The 23,947-nt window shown below is 40.1% G+C and overlaps 1 protein-coding gene and 1 pseudogene across 6 annotated transcripts in view; both read left to right on the top strand.

Annotated features, from left to right (window-relative positions):
* ELF2 (E74 like ETS transcription factor 2) overlaps positions 1-23,947 on the top strand; it is a 95,825-nt gene that overhangs the window by 20,170 nt on the left and 51,708 nt on the right. For 5 of the 6 annotated variants that reach the window (XM_027103735.1, XM_027103734.1, XM_027103739.1 and 2 more), the window contains exons 2-3: positions 6,668-6,755; positions 8,212-8,450. The exons of the other annotated variant lie outside the window; for it this stretch is intronic. In XM_027103735.1, the coding sequence (XP_026959536.1) occupies positions 8,379-8,450 (72 nt within the window). In that variant the 5' untranslated portion in view covers positions 6,668-6,755; positions 8,212-8,378. The remainder of the gene's footprint in view (positions 1-6,667; positions 6,756-8,211; positions 8,451-23,947) is intronic. 6 annotated transcript variants of the gene reach the window in all.
* LOC113619224 (60S ribosomal protein L4-A-like) lies at positions 11,586-23,568 on the top strand (annotated as a pseudogene).

The raw sequence follows: 23,947 nt of genomic DNA, 5'->3' as shown, positions 1-23,947 counted from the left end.
GAGCGTGGGCTCAGTAGTTGTGGCTCATGGGCTCTAGAGCACAGGCTCAGTAGTTGTGGTGCACGGGCTTAGTTGCTCTGCGGCATGTGGGAATCTTCCCGGACCAGAGATCGAACCCCTGCCCCCTGCATTGGCAGGCGGATTCTTAAGCACTGAGCTGCCAGGGAAGTCCCTCTTCCTTTCCATTTCTTACGCCTTTTAATTTTTCCTTATCAAACTCTGCTGGTCAGGATTGCCAGTGTGGTTTTGAATTGAAGTGGCAATTGTAGGTATATTTGCTCTGTTCCCAGTATTGGGGAAAAGTTTTAAATATTTTGCCATTGAGTCTTGGCTGCTTTTTCCTTTCTTTCTTTTTTTTTTTTTTTTTTTGCGGTACGCGGGCCTCTCACTGTTGTGGCCTCTCCCATTGCGGAGCACAGGCTCCGGACGCACAGGCGCAGCGGCCATGGCTCACGGGCCCAGCCGCTCCGTGGCATGTGGGATCTTCCCGGACCGGGGCACGAACCCGTGTCCCCTGCATCGGCAGGTGGACTCTCAACCACTGTGCCACCAGGGAAGCTCTGCTTTTTTCTTTTAATTATAAAATTTATCAAGTGATTTTTATTGTATATACCAAGATGATGTGTTAATAATTATCTATTGCTGCGTAACAGATTACCTACAACATGGGTTGATGGGGATGTCGAGAAATTAGGACCTTCATACACTGCTGATGACAATATAAAATGATGTAGTTTGGCATTTTCTCAAAATATTAAGCACAGAGTTACTATGTGTTCTAGCAATTCCATTCCTAAGTATATACTAAGAGAAAAGAAAACATATGTCTACACAAAAACTTGTACATGAATTTTTATAGCAGCATATATATATATATTTTTTTTGGCGGTACACGGGCCTCTCACTGTTGTGGCCTCTCCCGTTACGGAGCACAGGCTCCGGACGCGCAGGCTCAGCGGCCATGGCTCACGGGCCCAGCCGCTCCGCGGCATGTGGGATCTTCCCGGACCGGGGCAGGAACCCGTGTCCCCTGCATCGGCAGGCGGACTCTCAACCACCGCGCCACCAGGGAAGCCCCAGCAGCATGATTTTATAATAGGCAAAAAGTGGAAACAACTTTACATCGACTGATGAATGGATAAATAAAATGTGATATATCTAGGCAATGGAATATTATTCAGCAATAACAGAATTGAAATACTAATACATGTTACACATAGATGAATACTGAAAACGTACTGAGTGAAAGACACCCGTCACAAAAGTCCACATATTTAAAATTCTGTTTATATGAAATGACCAGAACAGCAAATCTCTAGAGGTAGGAAGTAGATTAGCATCGCCAAGGACGTGAGGGTGGGGGAGGGTGGGGAGTGACTGCTGATGGACGTGAGGGTTTTTTGGGGGGTGACGTGCTGAGAATGTTGTAAAATTAGATTGTGGTGATGATGGTACTTCATTCATATACTAAAACCCTTTAAGTTATATGCGTTTGGTGAACTGTGTGATATGTGAATTATATCTCAATAAAGCTGTTTTAAGAGGTAAGTACATATGTAGTTTTGTTAGATATTGCCAAATTCTCCTCTCAAAGTGTTGTGTCACCTTGCTTCCCACCAGCAGTGTATAAATGTACACAGTTTTACCAACAGAATATAATGTTATATGCATTTTAATTTTCACCAATCTGATAGATGAGAGAAATGGTATTTCAATTTTTAAAAACTTGCCTTTCTCTACGAGTGAATTTGAACATCTTTTCTTATGTTTAAGGGCTATTTTTGTATCTGGTTTTGTGAATTGTGTGTTCGTGTTTTTCACATTTTCATATTTTTTATACCACAGTTTTTTGTACCACAGTTTTTCATATTTTTCTCTTGTTTTCCTTTTTGGTCCCTCATTCTCTATTTTAAGCATTCCTTATGTATTAGTGATAGTAGCCTTTTGTAATGTAGTATCATATTTCGAGTATCATAGATTGAGTTTTCCTTGTTTTTGTACTTTATGTAAATAAAGTCATACACGTAAGCTGTTTCTGATGAGAGTGTGGTCTGTATTCTAAGCAACTGAGTTACAGTCTGAGCTGCATTTGCTTCTGACTGATACTTAGGTTTGCTCTCATTTCGCAGTTTTTTTCAGTCCTGACAGTTCACTTAGTATTCATGATTCAGAATTGTTTCTCTTATTGTTATGCCAGTTTCCACCCCTTCTTCTAACCCCAGACCAAGCGGTGGCTCCTTTCTGAAGTCTTTTCTAGAATCTTCCCCTAGAATCCCTCCCCCCCGCCCCGGGCCGACTGGGTGTTCCCTTTTTTAATGTTTCCACTGTACTTTGTAGTTTCCTTTATGGCGTTTACATTATGGTAATTGCTTCGAGTGCCTCTCCTTACTAGACGCTAAGCTGTTTGCAGGCTGAGTCCTAACTTTGTTTTTGTGGTCTTGGCATAGTGCTGTATTTGGTGTACACTTAAGTGCTTAATAAATGTTATTGAAAGAACTGGTATAGTAAGAGAGAGGAAACAGGTGACGTTATTATAGGGGAAAAGTTGTCCATGAGGGGCGGGTAGAATCTGAATAATCAAAGACGAGGGCACTCCTGATGAGAGAAGGGAACCAGCAAAGGGATAGGGATGGGAATGAGCATTGGTCTGTGTAGTGAACAGTGAAGACATTTGTCTGATTGGAACATGTTTGTTTATCCGCGTATTCATCACATCTTTACTGTTTATCTGCTATATGAAAGGCAGTGGTTTAGGTGGTATCAACCACAGATTTTTAAAACCTGGATACACAGATGTTTAAAACTTGGTGCTTTGAGAAAGTGGTAAGAAGGTGAGAATATTAAGAAGGTAAAGTGAAGCAGGATTTTAGGGAGCACTATAGAAAGGCATAGGTGTTGGGCTTGCTGTGGTTGATGGGAGGGGGCACCTGGAAGCTGTTATTTCCCTGATGTTTTTGTGAGGGAAGTATATAATGTGGATTGGGGGAAGAGAATTACAGAAAATGATACTGAGCCCTTCAGTGATGGGGTTGCTTTAGAGCTGAGACCTGTGAGACAGCTAGGAATTGGCCAAATGGGCAAACAGGGGAAGGGTGTCAAGACAAGAGAGAGAAGAATGTAGAGAACTGTAAACAGCTGTGGTGCAAACAACCAGGATGGAGGGAGTAAAGGAGAACGAGGCTGGGCCAGTGAGCGTGGATTAAATTTGTGGCTTCCATACCGGGGCATATCACAATGAACATTTCATAACTTCTGAAAAAGAGACCTAGACCCCTTGCTCGTTTCTACTAAATCAGTATGCTTGCAAAGAGGTTGAAATTTCATCTTGCAGGTGATGATGAACTGCTGAAGAATTTTGAGAGGGGCCTGACATTATCCCATCTTGGATCACCCTGACAGTGCAGTTAGACGGACTGGAAGGGAGGGAAGATTAAAGGCCAGGAGGCAAAATCTGAGGCTCTAACAACTATAGAAAAGTGAGAATAAGGGCCTCAACTAAGGCAGAGGATATGAGATTACTGGGCAGGAGTCGGGAGTGAGAGGATGATGGTGTTGATGGGGAAGGAGCCACAGACGACTGCAGCCTCTGCTGCTTTAGCCAACTTGTGTAGGTGGCAGGGCAGCTTATGGGGCTAATTCAGCACAGTAGGTGAGCTCATACCTTGGGGGAGGTAGCAGAGAAACAGTTGAGTTTGGGACATGTGGGACTTGTTTCACACCGTCATTCATCCCGTTTCATGGCTAGTCCAGGTGCGCTGACTGATTTCTCTGGATTCATTCTTGACTCTTCTCTTTCATTTACACCCCGCGTCCAGTTTGCTATCAAACTTTGTCCATTTTACCTACAAAAATTTCTAAAAGTTGACCACTGTTCGCTCTCTCCAGAACCCACCACTCAGTCCTAGCCAGTGTCATTTCTCACCTAGTTATCCTAGTGGCTTCCAAATTGATCTCCCTGCTTCTGGCCTTGTCCCCTTGTCTGTTCTCAACCCAGCAGCTGAATGACTGTTAGAATAATCAGATCATCTCTCTGCACAATACCCTCCTTCTCCCGGGGTCAAGGTCAGAGTCCTCATCGAGGGCTTACGTGACCCCTTTCCTTACCCCTTGGTCATCGCGTCTGTTCTTCCTTCCTCTAGCTCACTTCACTCCAGCCGTATTGGCCTCCTTGGTGATCTTTGAACTTTCAGGCTTATTCCCTCTTGAAGATCTTGAATGTTCTCTTTCCTTTCACGAGGGAGCTCTCCCCGTGCCCCCCGTCACTGGCACAGCTCCTTCCTACTTCCGAGTTTTCACTCATATGTCACTTTTTCAGTGAATTCTTCTCTGATTACCCAGTTTGAAATTGCAGCCCTCTTCCTTGCCGAATATTTTCTCCTTTTGGTTCATTTGCCTCCTTGGCCTTTATCGCCGTCTACATGGGTGCTAAACATATTTTGCTATTTTCATCTCTCCCCACTGGGATTTAAGATACACAAGAACAAGGACTTCTGCTTTTTTCGCCACTGCACCTCTAGCGACCGAAAACTACTCGTATATAAAAGGTGCTCAATTAGTGTTTGTTGAATGACTGAATTAATTAATGGAGTCCTTGGGATATCCTGGAATAGATGCTTGCTATTTATTTATACCCTATTTAATTTCACAAGGAAGTACAGGCAAGAAAATATCTAGCAGACAAACTGGAGCCCATACAATGGTTTAGACTGGAAGAGAGACTTGAGTGAAGCCGTGGCAGTGCGTGAGATGGTTTAGACAGAGTGGAGAATCAGAAGAGGACTGCGGATGGGATCCTGGAAACACCTACCAGGATTGACCAGAGAGTTGCACTGTCCTTAGTTATCCAAGCAGGAACCCTGCTCTGGGTTCCCTCATCTGGCCTTCCTGCAGCTAACCCCTGCTGATAGGATAGGTTGAGGATTTTGAGGGGCCAGTCCATCTGGTACCCATTTCTAGATCAAGCTAAGAGTATTTGAATCCCAGAATTCCTTGCCCATGTAACCCTTCACAGGTCTCTTCCCTGATTCTCTCCTCTGTTAACTATACCACATGTATGGGCTTCCCTCGGCCTAAGGGATGGCCAAGTGGCAGCTGTTTGCAGGCATGTGGCCAGAGCTTAGACGTGTTGTCTGGGATGTCCACGTGTGTGCATGTGACGCTCCTTGTAGGCTGGAGGGGAGCCAAAGGTGGCATGAGGAAAAGGGGCAGGCTGCAGGGAGATGGGGGAGCACGGGCCTCCCACCCCCCCCACCCCCGCCGCCATAGATGTTGAGTCTGAGAATGCCAAATCAGAACTTAGCCTTGTAGGTTGTTATAAAAGTGTATATGTCAAGGTAGGAGAGTAAAATAAAATTCACTAGCTTGTTAGTTTGGTCTGTAACTTTAAAATACTTAGGCATGTGGTATATGGGCTGACATTTGTACTCTTCAAGCTCCTTGAAAACTAGGGGTGGGCCTGCAAGAGGGAGTTGAAAAGGAAGAGCTAGAGAGGGAGAAGATAAATTCAAGATAGAGTTTCAAGGAGGGAATGATCAACAGTGTCAAGTGCTTCAGAGACATTAAGTCCTATGAAGACAGAAATGGAGCCATTGGATTCGATAACCAGAATTTAGCAAAAATTTCAGTTGGTGATGATGGCTGCCAAACTCCCATAGAAGGAGTACCTGAGAAATCCGGAAGTGGAGACAGTGTATAAAAGATTTTTTAGGTAGAGCCTTATCTGAGAAAGGAAGGAACTAGAGTGCTAGCTGGAGGGGTATGCAGGGTCATGGAGGAGTCATGTTTACGATGAGAGAGTCTTGGGGCTTCCCTGGTGGTCCGGTGGTTAAGACTCCAGTTTCCACTGCAGGGGGCACGGGTTCCATCCCTGGTCCGGGAATTAGGATCCCTCATGCTGCACGCAGCACGGCCAAGAAATTAAAAAAAAAAAAGAAAAAAGTTGAGAGGGTCTTATAAATGTTTAGATGTTGAGGGAGAGAACCCAATGTTCAGGAAGAGAAGGTTAAGGAAAAAGAGGGAATAGTTGATGGAACAAGGCCTAAGACCCAGTGCACAGGTGAGCTTCAGAAAGGAGGAGGGCTGCTTGAGGAGGCTTGGGGTGTTAGGTTTGTGTGGGTGCAAAGTTTGGAGGGTGAGACAGCAAGAAAGTGAATAGCAGGAAAGTTATCAGCAATAATATATCATTAGCGTCGTTCAACAGTAGTTTTCTGGGTTAGTCATTTTTTTCTAAACTTTAAAATGTTTTAGGTCTTTAAAATTAATTAACTAACGTATTTGTTTTTTATTGAAGTATAGTTGATTGCGTTAGTCTTCTTAAACTTGATTTTATACTCCTGGGGATCTGGGGTTATACCTGCAGCCATGTGTTCAAATCCTGTTGGTTGATTGAAATACAGCCCATGATGTGGGGTATAGGCTATGTATGTTGGAATCTGTCGTTACTCAATACTTGGTATCTAGTGGTGACTTAAAATTTTAAGTTTGATAAAAGCTTTTGATTCCTCAATAGGCCAGGAGTAATTTCTTTATTATGTTCATTATAAAACGTGTACCATCAGGCTTTGGAGATGGTTTGTTGTAATAAGTACCTACTGTCAGGATCACACCTATTTTGGGCAAAATATTTTTTAATAGAATTATATTAATACTGTCTTTTTCCCCCCACTAGTAGTTCCAGAGAACTGCTGGTTTATATTTTAACTCTTGCCAACTTGTGAAAATAGTGAAGGATGCTTAGACTACTTAACATTCAAATTGTAAGTAAAAGTTATTTCTGCTATTACTATCTATATGATTAGAAAACAGAAATTGAAAATAGTTGTTACCTTGTATGATAATAGTAAGCTTTAGTGTGATGGGATTGTGGATTTTTCTTAATTTTTATTCTTAAGATACAAATACTTTCTATCCCATTTTCTGTTGATAAGATCAAAAAGGAGACTAATAGTACTGAATGGGTCTTAAGTAGTGAGGTGAAATTTCTGCTTTTTTTTCAGGTATTTCTTTTTATTGTATAAGTTTATGGAAATTCTTTAATATTTTATTTCCATATCTGTATGGGACCAGTGTTCAAATTTAATATAGGCCACATATTAATGGAATGATTAATTAGAAACGGTTATTCTTTTCTCTTTAAATATGCTTAATTTTTCTGCATTCTTAAATTTTTGTGGGAAAAAATCCTGTCAGAAAGAAATTCTGTAATTTCTCTATGAAATATTTAACATACACAAAATCAAATGTAACTTTTTAGAATTATTAGAATAATCTAATGCATAAATCTAGGCGATGTGCATACCGATATTCATCTCTAGTAGGGGAAAAAAACTTTAATTATGTTGTCTTGAAACCCTTCGCTATACTGCATTTTGAACCAATAGCAAAAAAATTATTGAGGAAAGAATGATAAAGTATATTAAAGTCATTCCAAGTCATTTCACTACCTTATTTTCAAACTACTTTGTTTGAAAGTATAAGTTACTCAAATTAATCTATTTTATAGACCTTGTATGAGTATTCAAAATGTGAACACAAAATGAGATTGCTACCATAGCAAAAAAAAGATAATTCGAATTAATTTTTCATATAAACAAACCAAATGAGCCAAAGACGAATGAAACATTTACAAACCAGGGACTTCCCTGGTGGTCCAGTGGTTCAGACTCCGTGCTTTTGAACGGCGGGGCGGGGCGGGGCGGGGCGGAGGGGGCGGGCACGGATTCGATCCCTGGTCGGTGAACTAAGATCCTACATGCTGCGCGGTGTGCGGCGCGGTCAAAAAAAAGAAATATTTACAAGCCAATAAATCTTTTAATTTGTTAAATAGGTGAATAATTTTGGAAGTTGTCTCGGTCCAGCACGTTTTATGTTTTCAGTGCATAAATTTTTTTTTAATTTCAGGAATTTTTACCAAAATATTTCAGGAATAATAGTACATCTTCATAAGGGGAGAAAGTTGTAACATTTTATCTCTTAGAATGTAAATGTCATCAGGTCACCAATGTGCAATAGCTTGGTAAGAACTTATTTCAGATTGTTCACAAACTTGACAACTCTAAGCAGGATGTTCATTACTGCCCTCTTTTGACACAGGGCTGTATAAGCCTATCTCCTTTTAGTTTACAAAAATGTTAAAAATTAGATGCAAAATAGGTTGTGCTTTATATCCATTTTGTATATTTTTAATAATTTTTCAATTCTTCCTCTTTTTAGGCTCTCTGGTTATTCATCTTTAGAAGACGGGATTTCTGGATATCTACTCCACTCCTTCTCTATTGACTTTTAAAACATGATAGTGCAAACCTGTAACACTGGCAACCATCCATGAACCTTTAATTACGTCGACTGATTGCGTTTGAAGCTTCCTCAGGGAATAAACAATGACATCAGCAGTAGTTGACAGTGGAGGTTCTGTTTTGGAGCTTTCCAGCAGTGGAGTAGAAAATCAAGAGGTTAGGCATCCAATGTATTACATTTCTGTTTTGTTCATAGAAATCAATGCATGAGCTGATTTTGAATTTAATGGGGAACAGGTATTTGAGAGGAGAAATGTACAATGCATGCGACTCTGTATGTATGTCATGCGTCCTCATGTAATTAGGCAATAGAAGGTTGAGGAAGGGACTGCTGGGCCTGAGTTGTTGGAACATTGCATATATTGGAATGAACTGGGAGAAAAAATTGAAAGAAAGAACACTGTAGTACTAGTCGAGAGATTTAAATTCCTAACAAAATCCATTGTTTTGGATTTGAGAGTGTGTAGGCATATACTGTACCTAAACACCTAAGTTACATTCATCTTAATTTAGAATTTTGTATCTCCTTTAGCTGTTACCTTTGTCTTTTGGTTATTACATCTAATTCAGTAATTAGTAATTACATCTAATGGGAATCCATCATGTTTTAATCATGTTATTTATACTTAAGAATTTAGATAATTGGTAAATCAGAAAGGAAGTTCAGTATTTGAAATTTTATACTTGAAGAATTTTGCAGCTTTCGCATATTTGGTTATTTTTTTTGTTATTGATAACATTAAAGAATAAGAGATGGGAGTAGAAAAGTAACAGTACCAGAAATATATGGACTTCCAGGGCCTGGCTTCTGTTCCCACCATTCAATAAAGACCGACTGTTGGGAAGTATCTAAATTAAAATGGAATAATGCCGTCACAACAATGGACAAATATTTGGTCAGAGATAAGATGAGAAAATGGAGAGCTTACTGTATTTAAAAAATCCGTTTTTTCTGTATTCTGTGGAAGATACTGCTCTTACTGGTACTTAGTACCATGACTGAGAAACAAGTTAGGATGTCAGGCTGTGTGTTCTGGAATCTGGATTTTTCTTCTAGCTTGCTTGGTGTCTGTGCAGTCTTCCAGGATAGCTATGGGCAAATTCAGTGGGTTTGTTTTCAGTGGACTTGGTAACTGAAATGTTCCTGTTGTATTTGAATCTAAAACTGGTTCAAAGTCTTTAGCCACAGCTAAAGAACATGTTTTATTCTCATAATCAATTTCTACTTCTTTCTTAAAGATTCACTTTCTGTATGATTACTTCCAGGTGTGATTCTCCAAAGAAATGAGGGACTTGGGATTTCTGTCCCCTCCTTTATCACCCAGACTAATTATTGCTTCTTCAAGTACTTTCTCTTTGCCCCATAGTTTTACTCCGTTGGTATTTAATTCTATGGGGGGAGCTGCTAAGAACAGTAGGCAGAATATATTTACCATATGCTGACTGGGTACTGCTATTATGAGAAAAAGAGTACGAGCTTGTTTCTGGAAGACTCTATACTTTTCTTCATTTACATGGAACCCCAGGTGTTCAAGGCTTGAAGAACTGATTATTATGGAAGAAAGAATCTGATAAATAATTTTACCAGGGCATTATTGATTAATGATTTATGCAGTAGCCTTATAAGGTTGTCATAGGCATTTTAGGAAGTGTGGCACCAGAAAGGAGGAAACTATTCTTGGGGACTTTTTCTTCAAATTATACCCAAGTAAGTGGGTGCCCACTTACCTTCATTCATTTGTTCCTTCAACAAACATTAGTTGACCACTTACTGAATGTCAGTTACTTTTCTGGGTACTGGGGATAAAGTATTTCAGAGTGGTTATGAAGAATAAATCAGGGCTAGAGAGGGATGGAAAGTTGGCAGTGGTATTTTAATTAGGTGGACAAGGAAGGCTTCTCTGAAGAGGTGGCATTTTAGTTTAGACCTAAATAGCCTAAGGAATTGGGCTGTAGAAACACTTGGGGAAGAGAATTCCTGCAAGAAAGAAAAGCCACTAGTATCTAAAACGTCTCCTGATTTTACAAAGTGAGTTTTGGGGATAGTGGTATTTGAAAGATAGAATTTTGTCTTACAAGCAGCTATTCAGGAATGTGTGTATAATATATGTCTAAACTATACTCTAAAGTGTAGGGTGGGGTGGAAAAATGACCTGTCAAGATTTTATTACGACAGCTCCAGAATCGGAAGAAAAAATAAATGTTTAAACAGTGGTGGGCAACACATTTTAAATCACCTATACCCCATTAAAAACATTTTTTTTTAATTAAAAGAGAAGTGGTGGGCATTTGGAGAGTTGTTAGTGATTTTTAGGCTTTATTTTTTATAACTTTATTACTGTTTATAAAAGTAATACATTTTATTAAATTAGGATAATTCTATTTCTGACAAAGATACCAAAAGAAAGTAAATTATAATCCTACTAATGAGTATAGATACAAAAATCATAAATAAAATCATAATAAATTTATAAAATGCAGTCATATATTAAAAAATCCAATTACCAAATAGGATTTAGGTACATAGGGATAATTCAATTTTAAGAAAACCATTAATATAATATATACGCCTACTAATATGCCATATGATATGTTAGGATAAAGTACTTGATGAAATAGGATTTTATGAAATTCAGTATTCATCCTGATAAAGACTCTTAATAATATAGATGTGTATTTCCTTAACATTATTAAAAACACTTAAAATCAAGAGCTAGAATCCTATTTAATGGTGAAGTACTGGAGTATTTTCTCTAAAGTTGGAGAGAAAGTCAGTATGTGCACTACCATTACTATTATTTAACATTTTCCTGTAATCAGACCAGATAATGAAAAAATATATAAATATTATAAAGGAGACCAAATTATTATTTGCAGATAATATGATTTGCCACCTGGGAAAACCAAAGGGAATCCACGAAAACACATTAGAACTAATAAGAGTGCCTAGTAATTTGGTGGGTACAAAATTAACATAAAAATATCTAGCTTTCTTTTTTAAGGACTGTAATTAGTTAGAAGAGATCATGGAAAATAAGATCCCTTTCAGAAAATAAACAAAAAAATGTAAAATGTTGAGGAATAAATGTAAAAGATATATGGGACTTGTTTGAAGAAAACTAATTAGTGATACTTAAGTAGACTTCAGTAAACAGAGAGATATACTTCGTATTTGGGTAAGAGAAAGGAGAAGGGTCAGTATTAGGCAGGATGTCAGTTTCCTCCAATTAATCTGTATATTTAATTCCATCTCTATCAGATGCTAGGGCAAGTTTGGGGGAAGTTGGTCATATGGACCTAAAGATTATGTGGAAGAGCAAACATAAAGGAGGAGCCAGAGCAGTTTTTGCAAAGGAAATATATAGCAGGTAGGTCTCGTGGAAATGGGGAATTAATGCAGAAAAAATAAAAAAGGATTTAAGTATATTTTAAAAAACACAACGAGTGCAAGTTTTAGAGGGCGTCTGCTTCCAGACGAACAAGATTGGGAGTTCTTCCGCTTCACACTGTGATGGAATAACTGAGACCAGATTTATACTCCCACCATAAACAACTAGGAGAGTGAACAAAACATATGAAACCACGGTTCTGAGACATTCGGCTACGGTCTGAATGTTTGTGACCCCCACGAAATTCATATGTTGAATCCAGACTTCCAAAGATGATGATTCTTAGGAAGGTATTCGGAAGTAGGGCTTTAGGGAGGTGATTAGGTCATGAGGGGGGCACCCTTATGGGTGGGGTTAGAGCTTTTATAGAAGGCTCCAGAGAGATCTTTTGCCCCTCCTGTCACGTGAGGGTACACCAAGAAGTCTACGACCTGGAAGAAGGCCCCCACCTGGTCACGCTGCTGCCCTGACCTCGGACTCCCAGCTTCCAGACCGTGAGCGATAAATTTCTGCTGTTGCTCAGCCACCTAGTCCGGCCTTTTGTTATCGTAGCACGAATGGACTAAGACAGCTGGACGACAGGCAGTGCGAGGCTGTGCCTCCTGAGAAGAGAGAAGTGGTTGCGCTGACTTACTGCTTGGAGCCACTTTCTGGACCACAGCGTGGGGAGGAGGAATCCAAGCAGGGTGTGACGGTGTCGCTGAGTTGAGGAAACAAAATTTGGAATTTGGAGAGGCTAATGCAACTAATTTGAGCGGCAGAGTATCTGAAAGGAAGAAGCTGCCCAGAGGAAGAATGTCGGAACTCAGCCTTGGGTTCCCCTGGTCTTTAGCTGAATGAGCCCCCAGGTGTAGTATGACACTCTGTGAAGCCAGGCAAAGAATGATCAGAATGGTGTAAACTCAGTAATTTACTGAAAAAACCTGCAGAATTCACTCAGGGCTGGGAGATCCTAGAGTTCCAGTCAGCTGGAGTGGAGGGTCCTTGTTAACTGCCCAGGGCATCCATTGGAGACTCTGGAAGAGTCATGCCTTACAGTAGAGCTGAACTAGCCCTAGAATAAAGGGGAGTCCAGACTTGCCCTAAAAAGGGTTAAAAACAGGCCTTGAAAGTTGATCCATAAGTAACGTAACTATCTGTCATAGTAAACGTTATTAAAATAAAACAATGTAAATTATACCCAACAATGTAAATTTTACATATGAAATACCCAATCATGTTAAATGCAAGGAAGCAGGAATAATATAACTTGGAGAAAAATTATCAATGAAAACAGATACAAATGGTAGATATGATGAAATTAGCAGGTAAGATTTCAAAACAGCTATTATAAATACGCTCAAGAAATGTAAAGAAAACATGAATCTCAGAGGAGAGGTGTAAATGACATAGAAGAACCAAATGAAACTTCTAGAAATGAAATATATACTATATGAAAAGAAGAATTCACTGTGTAAGATTAAAAATAAATTTGGTACTGTGTAAGAAAAGACCAGTGAATTTGAAGAGGGCAATAGAAACTACTTTATGAAGCGCAGAGAGAAAAACTGAAAAAAGAAAAAAAAAAAAGAACAATGACTTGGTTACCTGTGGGACAATATCAAGTTGTCTAACATAATGTAATTGGAGTACCAGAATGAGAGAACAGAAAAGACATGTGAAGAAATAATGGCTATAAAAATTTCCAAGTTTGATGAAAAATACAAACCCATAGATCTGAGAAACTTAAACCCTAAACAGGATAAAGCAGAGAGCGAATAGACTGGTACATCTGTATCAGATACACTGGTGCGTTATTAGGTACATCATAACGAAACTGCTGAGAGCCAATTTCAGAAAGAACATCTTAAAAGCTTCCAGAGAGCTTTTCCTTTGGAAGCCGCTGGGTTGCGAGGAGCGTGGCCTCCTCCTCTCCCCGCCGTGGCGTGTGCTCACCCACTGATATCCGTGTACTCCGAAAACGGGGAGCCATCTGGCACAAATGTCACTTTGCCTGCTGTGTTCAAGCTCTGATTTGACCAGATATTGTGAACTTTGCACCAACTTGTGCAAAAACAGCACAGCCCTGTGCTGTCGGTGAATTAGCAGGTCATCGAACCCGTGCTGAATCTTGGGATACTGGCAGAGCTGTGGCTCGAATTCCCAGAGTTCGAAGTGGCGGGACTCACCACTCTGGCCAGGGTGCTCTTGAAAATATGTGTCGTGGGGGCCACGTGTTTGCACCCGCTGGCGACGCTGGCACCGCAGAGTGAACGTAATGCAGAAGCGATATGCCCGCCATCTGCTCTGCACTGGCTGCCTCAGCGTTACCAGCGCTGGTTGTGTCTAAAGGTCATCGTATTGAGGAAGGTCCTGAATTTCCTTTGGTGGTTGAAGACAAAGTTGAAAGCTTCGAGAAGACCAAGCAGGCTGTTTTGCTTCTGAAGAAGCTTAAGGCTTGGAATGATATCAGAAAGGTCTACGCCTCTCAGAGAATGAGAGCTGGCGAAAGCAAAATGAGAAACCGTCACCGTATCCAGTGCAGGAGACCCTGCGTCGTCTGTAATGAGCGCATCATCAAGGCCTTCAGAAACATCCCTGCAATTACTCTGCCTAATGTGAGCAAACCGAACCATTTGAAACTTGCTCCTGGTGGGCATGTGCTACGTTCCTGCATTTGGACTGAAAAGTGCTTTCTGCAAGTTAGATGAGCTGCATGGCACTTGGCGTAAAGCTGCTCCCCTCAAGAGTAGCTACAGGGCTTCCCTGGTGGCACAGTGGTGGAGAGTCCGCCTGCCGATGCAGGGGACACAGGTTCGTGCCCCGGTCTGGGAAGATCCCACATGCCGCGGAGCGGCTGGGCCCGTGCGCATCCGGAGCCTGTGCTCCGCAACGGGAGAGGCCACAGCAGTGAGAGGCCCGCGTACTGCAAAAAAAAAAAACAGAAAGCAAAACATAAAGTAACATTATTTGAATATAAACTGTGGTACGTTAAGAAACATATTTTAAGTTCTAGAGTACCACTAAAAAATAAAGCAAAGAAGTATAGATAGTAAGCCATTAATATCTATAAATTAAATGGAATTAAAATGGTTACTAAAAAATACTCAATTCAAAAGAAGACAGAGTAAAAGGAACAAGTAATAAATGAAACAAATAACAAAGAGCAGTTAGGTAGATTTAAATCCTGTTTTAGTGATAATATTAAATATAAATATTCCAAACAGTCCAATTAAAAGGCAGATATTAAAAAAAAAAGCAGATATTGTTTAAAATGCAGATTGGGTTTTAAAAAACCAAACCTATTTATGTTTCATAAAAGAAATTCATTTTAAATATAACCACAGTTTAAAAGTGAAAGTGTAGATATAGATAATACCATGCAAATATTAATCATAAAAAAGTTTGAAGTGGTTTTGGGACAAGACTGTTACCAGGGATAACGGTAGACATTTCATAAATTATAGAAGGACCATCTTCTCAAGAAGAGTTAACAACCCTAAATGTGTATGCACTCAAGATTAGAGCTTCAAAATACATAAAGCATAAACTGAGAGAACTGAAAGAAGAAATAGATAAATCCACAGTATTAGAGTTTGCAGCATTCCTCTTTAAGTAATTGATAGATCAATTAGAAGATCAATGAGGATATCAAAAACCTGAATAACATTATCAACTAACTTCACCTAATGGACATTTATGGAACAGTGTGCCTAATGGCATGTATTCATTTCAAGTGCCCGTGGACAGTCAGCCGAGATCATATGCTGGGCTACACATCTCAGTAATTTAACAAACTTTTAAAGGATTGAAATCGTATAGAGAAAGTTGTGTGACCAAAGCAGGATATATTAGAAATTAACAAAAATATGCTTGCAGTGTTTTTTTTTTTTTGGCCATACCATGCAGCATGTGGGATCTCAGTTCCCTGACCAGCGATCAAACCTTGGCCCCTTGTAGTGGAAGCGCAGAGTCTTAACCACTGGACCACCAGGGAAGTCCCTGCTTGCAAAATTTGTGAATATTTGCGTATTAAACAGCCCACTTTTATATAACCCGTGGATTAAAGAATAAATCACAAGAGAAATTAGAAAATATTAAAACTGAATGAAAATGAAAACGCATTATATGAAATTTGAGGAACGCAGCTAAAGCAGTGCTTAGAGGGAAATTTGTAGCTTCAAATATTTATATTAGAAAAGGAAAATCAATCTTAAGGTTTCACCTCAGCAAGCTAGAATATGAAGATAAAATCAAACCCAAAGTAAGTAGAAAGAAGAGAAAAATAAATCAATGAAGTAGAAAGTGGGCAAACAATAGAGAAATTAAACCAGAAGCTCATCCTTTGAAAAGATCAATAAAATTAATAAATCTCTAAGTAGACTGCACAAGAAAAAAAACAAGGCAAAATTTACTAATATCGGGAATGAAAGATACATTACTATAGATACTAAATATTATGAACAACTTTATGCCAGTAAGTTGCCAACTTAGATGATATGGTGCAGTTCCTCGAAAGTCATTCCGAAAGGAAAAGCAAGCCTGAATAGCCCTCTATCCTTTTCTTTTTTTCTTTTTTTGTTTTGTTTTGTTTTGTTTTTGGTGGCCATGCCAGTGCAGCATGCAGGATCTTAGTTCCCTGACCAGCCATCAAACCCATGCCTCCTGCATTGGGAGCATGGAGTCTTAACCACTGGACTACCAGGGAAGTCCTAGCCCTCTATCTTTTAAATAAGTTGAATTTCTAGTCAAGATCTTTCCTGCAAAGAAAATTACAGAGCTAAATGGCTCTCTTGATCTGCCAAGTGTTTAGGGAATATAAGTCCTTTTATATAAGGACTTATGAAAGGACATATAATAATAAGTTGGAGATAATACATTAAACTGGGGAAAAGATTTGAACAGATAATTATATGAGTGGCCAATAAGCACACTTTATTTTATTTTTAAAATATTTATTTTATTTTTGGTTATGTTGGGTCTTAGTTGCCGCTCGCGGTCTCCAGAGTGCGTGGGCTCTGTAGTTGCAGCGTGTGGGCTTAGTTGCCTGGCAGCATGTGGGCTCTTAGTTCCCTGACCAGGGATCGAACCCACATCCCCTGCATTGGAAGGCGAATTCTTAACCACTGGACCACCAGGGAAGTCCCAAGCACGCTTTAAAATGCCCAGTATTATTGGCCATCAGGGAAACACAAAGTGCAAACGCAAGGAGATACTAGTATCTACATGCTTATCATAGAGCGGTGAAAATTCCGGAGCGATGGCATGTTTGGAGAGGATGTAGAGCAGCTGGAACTCTCATGCATTGCTAGTGGGGATGTAAAACAATATACCTGCTTTGGAAAATAATTCGACAGTCATTTTAAAACTAAAGGTACTATTACCATATGATCTGGTAATTTGATTTGTAAGTAGATATGGAATGGAAAGGAAGGGAGGGGGATAGCAAGCATTAACAGGAGCATTACAGCCATACGAAGTGAGGTCTGTCAGTACAGTGGGATTCTCAGCAGTAAAAAGAAATGATCTACTGATATATGCAATGACATGTATAAATCTTAGCATTATGCTAATTTAAAGAACTCAGATACAAAAGAGCCCAAACCGTTGATTCCATACATATGAAATTATAGAAAAGGAAAATTTATAGGGATAGAAAGATTGGCGGTTGCCCATGTGGGTGGGTGGTTGGATGGGGGAGTAGGTGGTGGGTGGTGGTAGTTGTGAGAGTTTGACTGGTACGGGGGATGCAAGGGAGCCTTCTGGGGTGATAGAAGTATTCTGTTTCTTGATTGTGTTGGTAGTTACAGGGAGGTCCATACAGGGATTTCCATAAATCCTACATTTATGGAAATCCATAGAACTGTGTACTTAAAATGGCTGCAGTTTACTTACATAAAAATGCCTAAGTATTTTTGATTAAAAATAGGCGAAGTTGATTGAAAATAAATGACTTACTAGTTGAGATAGACTATCTCGCGAGTTTTATATTATGCAAATGTTATTTCTTTTTAAATTACCCGTGTAGACTTTAAGGTGTTTTTTTTTGTCATTGTTATTTTATTATTATTTTTTCATTTATTCTCTTTTTTGTCACTGTTAGTTTTATTTTTATTTTTTTGCGGTACGAGGGCCTCTCACTGTTGCAGCCTCTCCCATTGCGGAGCACAGGCTCCGGACGCGCAGGCTCAGCGGCCATGGCTCACGGGCCCAGCCGCTCCGCGGCATGTGGGATCTTCCCGGACCGGGGCACGAACCCGCGTCCCCTGCATCGGCAGGCGGACTCTCAACCACTGCGCCACCAGGGAAGCCCTAACTTTTTACTTTAAGTATGTTCCAAATATTGCATGGGGCATTCTTGACGTATTATTTGTTTATCCGAAATTCACATTTAAAGGGGTGTCTTGTGTCTGTATTTGCTAATTCTGACAGTCTTAGCTTATGGAGAGCTATGGGAGCTGTGCCAACACCTGCTGAAGCAGCGTTCACGAATTTTAATCATTGCATATTTTGGTGACTTGAGCAAGTGTGGTGACCCTAAATAAAATAACCTGGTGGATGTAGGTTTTTAATATATTATTGTAAAACAAAGACTCCCCCCCCCCCCGGTTCGTTTCTTTTCCACTCTTCTTCCCCAGTAAAAATAGCTAACTCCGCCCTACAGTGCAAAGCAGTAATTACCTGCATATCTCTGTGCAGTGGCCACTGGCCCCTATCATTTGGCAGAAAAAGGCTCATGAAGTTACTCGCCATCATAGATTAGCAGATGCTGAATTTATGAGTAACTGTTAATATTAAAATTTATTGAGCTTTACCTTGCTTTGAACCAAGCTACAAATACTTAAATGCCAGTTTAGTTTATATGAGGTGTGTATTGTTGAGGAGGATATAGAAGTTGACTTGATATAAAAATGGATGTTATAAAAATGGACTCTTGCTCTCCATCATCTTATTATCTTGTCAAGGAGTTGGATCTGTAAACAGGTAATTATAATACAGGGTAATGCAGAGTGGTAATAATAGGTAAACGACTTGTCATGGAAGTACTTGGTATGGAAAAATTGATTCAGATTAGGGGATTGTAGAAGACTCCCTGGAACTGTGTGCTGAGTGGATGAAAAGGAGTTGGACAGATAATGGGAGGTAATTTCAGCAAAGATCATGGACACTTTCACTTTTGGGGACAGTAGATATTTGCTGTCTCGCAGTTCTGGAGGCTAGAAGTTTGAAAACAAGGTTTGGCAGAGTTGGTTCTTTTTGAGGGCTGTGAGAGAGACTTCCTTCCATGCCTCTCTCCTCGCTTTTGGCAGCTCCAGGTGTTCCTTGGTTTGTAGATGATGTTCTCCCTGTGACATTGTCTCCTCTCTGTATGTATCTCTCTGTGTCCGAATTTCCCCTTGTTATAAAGACGCAGTCATGTTGCATTAGGACTCATCCTATGATCCCATCTTAACTGAATCATCTGCAAAGACCCTATTTTCAAATCGTCTCAGATTCACTGATTTGAATCAGTGAATCAGTATTTGGGGGTTAGGATTTCAGCATCTTTTAGGAGACACAGATCAACCCTTAACAGGTAGGTTGAGGGTTATATTTCACAGAATGTTAAAAACCGTTGTTTAGTATGTTCAACTTTCCTTTTAGACAAAAGGGTATTCATGAAAACTTTTTGTATAAAGAAGTAATACAAAAAATTCTGATTGTAATGTGAAAAGATGCCCTCCAAAGTTGAGAGCAAGTAGTAGGTTTAAATACTATTACTATGGTTACAGTGTAATGATGGACATCACTAATTGAGTACTTACTTTGTGCTAGACACTGCTGAGCACTTTGTGGTATTTAATTTTCAAGGGACTTTGTGAGGTGTGAGTTATTATTGTAACCTCTTCTTTTAAATATGAAGAAACTGAGGTTTAGAGAAGAACATAGGGTGGGGGAACAGGGAGAGATGTGGATAATTTGTTCCATTTAGACATGTTAAGTTTGAAGTATTGGCTGAACATTCCTATAATGATGTTAGGTTGGTAGTTTAAAATTTGGTTCTGGAGTTCAGGAGATGGGCCAGAGTAGAAAATAGATATTTAGTAATTGTTAGTACAGACGTGCTATTTGAAACCGGAAGAACGGGTGGACTTGCCTGGGAAGGTAATACAGAGTAAAGAGAAAGGAGGTGCTGAGCACAGAACCTTGGTAATGTGGCTACATTTGAGTCACTGGGAGTGGAAGAAGAGTCAAGAGAAGAGGAGATGCTTAAAAGCAGCGTGGTAGAAAGAGAACAAAAACGATGCAAGAAAGAATTTTTACAATGTGGTGCTGGTTGGACCTTCCCTGGTGGCGCAGTGGTTAAGAATCCGCCTGCCAATGCAGGGGACATGGGTTCGAGCCCTGGTCCAGGAAGATCCCACATGCCACGGAGCAACTAAGCCCGTGCGCCACAACTACTGAGCCTGCGCTCTAGAGCCTGCGAGCCACAACTACAGAGCCTGCATGCTACAACTACTGAAGCCCACGCACCTAGAGCCCGTGCTCCGCAACAAGAGAAGCCACTGCAATGAGAAGGCCGCGCACCGCAACGACGAGTAGCCCCCGCTCGCCGCAACTAGAAAAAGCCCGCGCGCAGCAACGAAGACCCAACGCAGCCCAAAATAAAATTAATTAATTAATTAATTAATTTAAAAAAAATGAGGAGCTGGTCAGTGTATAAGAGTCTGCAGAAAAATGTAAAGGAGGATGAAAACTGAAATAGAGTTTGGTCCTTACCTTTTGAGAGAGTAGCATCAGTGAGGTGGCAGAATCTAGAATACAGGTACATGTAGGTAAGGAGTCAAGGAGTTAGACTGTTTTTCAGAGGCGTGTACAGGAATAAGAAGCAAAGATCTGGAGTTCATTTAAAAGAGAGAAGAGTTGAACATTTTTAATAGAGATGTTTGCTTTTTTTATGGTTAAAGGCAAGGAACCATAGAAATATTGAAACAAGACAAAACCCAACTAAGGAATGGGTCCACAATCCTAGTTGGTGGGGAAGAGAGTATAGATAGAGGGATTGGCCTGTACAGAATTCTAGTCCTCAAGTATTTCACAGTTTAGAAAATTTATTTCCTACCGGTTGGGTATGGGTGGGGGAGTTCACAATAGAAGATAATCTGAGATTAATGTTACTATTAAAAATACTATTAGATTTTAGAAGAATGAAAGAAGTTATAAGTCCCTTGCACTATATATAAATATTCATTGCTTGGGTCAATACTACTTTAGATGCTGCTTATGATGTTGCCTCCTGAGTTTCTGATGAGTGGAGACCTCGTCAGTTTTTACTTATCCCATGCTTCTCTTTAATAGCTGTTGTTTAGCTGGGTGGTACTGACTGTGGGCTGTGATTGTAAAGCTGATCGAGGAGCATGAATGAAGATTCAGCTGTCAGTGGACCCCATTTGTGAAAAAGAATTTCTTTCTAATGTTCGCAAGTTGGACTCATCTTTTGCCTTATACAGAGTAGGAAATTCAAGGTTAATATTCAGTGCGTACTGGCTTTTTTAAAAGTCACTGTATCTTTGTTTCGTAGTTCATTTAAAAATTTTGTGCAATGTGTTATACAAAACAAGGGTGTATCAAATATGTATGTTTCAACTTAAGAATAACAAAAAGAGGACGTATTACCTATTGCTCAGGTTAAAAAGTAGAAATTATTAGTATTTTAGATTATTAGTATTTAGTATTTTAGCATTAGTAATACTAGTAATTATTAGTGTTTTAGAATACTAAGTGTGCCCCAGCTCCTATCCCAATCCCTGTTCCCAGAGGTGCCATTATCCTGACTTAATGTGTTTATACTCTTTTACTTTTCTTTACAGTTTTATTGTCTGTGGATATTTCCTAAGCAATGTATCGTTTACTTTGAAAAAATGAATAGTGTACTAAGCTAACTGAGTTAGGAAGGGGCAGCATTACCATAGTTAGATGAAAGCTTCCAGGAAACAAGCTGACTAGTCAGGCGTCAGGTTCACTGAGCTTGAAGAGTTTCTACTCAGGTAATCATTAAGCAGTGTAATGAGTTAATTTTGGAAACATAGGACGCCATCTTGGTCAGGTATCTGTCATTGCTCTAGTATGGGCCGGGTATTGCAGGCTTGTTCAGCAAGTATATGGTCACGTGGGAAGAGTGCTGTTCTTTATTTTTGGATTCTGAGCCCTTTGTGGTCTTCCAACACTTAGCAATTGATTAAAGCAGAATCTTTACCTCATCTGGGAGGTGAAAATGAGTGGTCTCAGCTGATCCAGGAAGTAAGGCAAGGTGGAGTGAGTAGGTACATCAAGACAAGCCAGATATAAATAAAAATCTGGAGCAGGCCTATCTGAGCATCCTGTCCTTAGGAACAATGTCAGTGGTTGTCTTGGTGATGACAGTTTCAGGAGTCACGTCACTACAACTGAAGTAGTGGCCCTTTAAATCCAGTGCACAGCTGGCATCCTGGAACTTCTCTTCACAATCCAGTCCTCCGAAAGATTACTGTCGTCTCTCTCCCATATTGGATCTTCTATATTCTGTACCCTAAGTTATCGTCTTTACTAAAAATTTACTTTTTTGGTGGAATACTCTCTCCAGTTGCTTCTTGAGAAAAGATGCATGGAAGGTAACCATTTTGAGGTCTTTTATGTCTGAGAAAATATCTTTATGTTACTTTCATAAGATGGTTTGGGTGAAGAATTCTCGGTTGGAAATAATTTTCCTTCATAATTTTGAAGAAATGTCTCCATTGTCATCTTCCTTCCAACGTGACTGTTGAGAAGACTGAAGTCTGAGTCCTGATTCTTTGTATGTGACCTGTATTTTCTTTCAAGAGTCTTGTGGAATCTTCTTTTTGTTCCCTGATTGTGATATTTCACAATGGTGTGCCTCAGTGTAGGTCTCATTCTTTATTTGTTTATACTAAACACTTGGTAGACCCGTTCAAATGGGCAGCTCACATCCTTCAGCTCTAGGAAAATTTCTGCAATTCTTTCATTTCCTTCCAACCTCCCCCGCCCCCGTCTCTGGAACTCCTGTTATTCAGATATCGGTCCGCCTGGACTGGTCCTCTAATAGTGTTCCTGTTTCTCTCCCTGTGACTTTTTGGGTTTTTTTGCCCCGAGGCATGTGGGATCCTAGTTACCTGACCAGGAATTGAACCGACACCCCCTGCATTTGAAGAGCAGTCTTTTTTTTGTTTTTTAATGTATTTATTTTTGGCTGCGTCAGGTCTTAGTTGAGGCACGCGGGATCTTTCACTGTGGTCCGCAGGCTCTTCATTGTGCCGTGTGGGCTTCTCTCTAGTTGTGGCACACGGGCTCAGTAGTTGCTGAGTGTGGGCTCTCTCCTTGTGGGGCGTGGGCTCAGTAGTTGCGGCGCGGGCTTAGTCGCCCCGCGGCACGTGGGATCTTAGTTCCCCGACCAGGGATTGAGCCTGTGTCCCTGGCATTGGAAGGCAGATTCTTAACCACTGGACTGCCAGGGAAGCCCCCAGCTTCTCTCCTATATCTTTTTTACTCTGGTTCCTGGAAGACTTGCCTCAATTGTATTCTCCATGCCTCTTTTTTCATTTCAGCTATTGTGTTTTTAATTTCTAAGAACTCTTAATTTTTTTAATGTTCTTTATTGTATTCTGTTCCTGTTTTATGGATATAGCTTCTCTTACCTCTGTGAAAAATATGAATATATAAATGTATATGTATGTAAATGATATGTTTTGTGTTAGAGGCGTTTCCTTGAATGTTTCCTTGGGTGACAGTAATACTTGGCTGTCTGCTCATGATTAAAGGTGGAGGACGAAAAAGCTGATTGGGAACTCTATTTTTGGTACAGCACTGATACTAGCAAATGTGTCTTTATACCTCAAAGATGCTCTTGTTTTTCTCTCTCCAGAAAGTAACTCTCCAATCTTCTGCTAAGGTGGGGAGGGGCCCGTTGCCTAGCATCATGGAGGAGGGAGCAGGTCTAGGAATCAAAGTGCTTTTCAGACAACTTTCCTGGAATCTTCCTTGCATTAACCCCCCTCTTCTTTGTCCGTTACCTCCTGCTCCTCTGTTTCCAGAAGGAAGTGGCACTGCCTTCTGTGGATTCTCCAGTGTAAAGTGTGTTGTGTCTCATTTAGTTTTTGCTGCCAGGCTACGATTTGGCTTTCCTGGGTCTGCTAAACCACTTAACAATATTCATCCATCCACTCTCAGTCTTTCAAGATTTTGTTGCTCTTATCCCTTCTTACGAGTTTATGTCTGAAAAAGTCTTTTATAGCATTTTAGTGGGCTTTC

This window comes from Aethalodelphis obliquidens, unplaced genomic scaffold (assembly GCF_003676395.1).
Source record: "Aethalodelphis obliquidens isolate GAN/ISIS:26980383/991018 unplaced genomic scaffold, ASM367639v1 scaffold6, whole genome shotgun sequence".
Taxonomy (NCBI): domain Eukaryota; kingdom Metazoa; phylum Chordata; class Mammalia; order Artiodactyla; family Delphinidae; genus Aethalodelphis; species Aethalodelphis obliquidens.
This window is presented reverse-complemented; position numbering and strand designations above follow the sequence as displayed.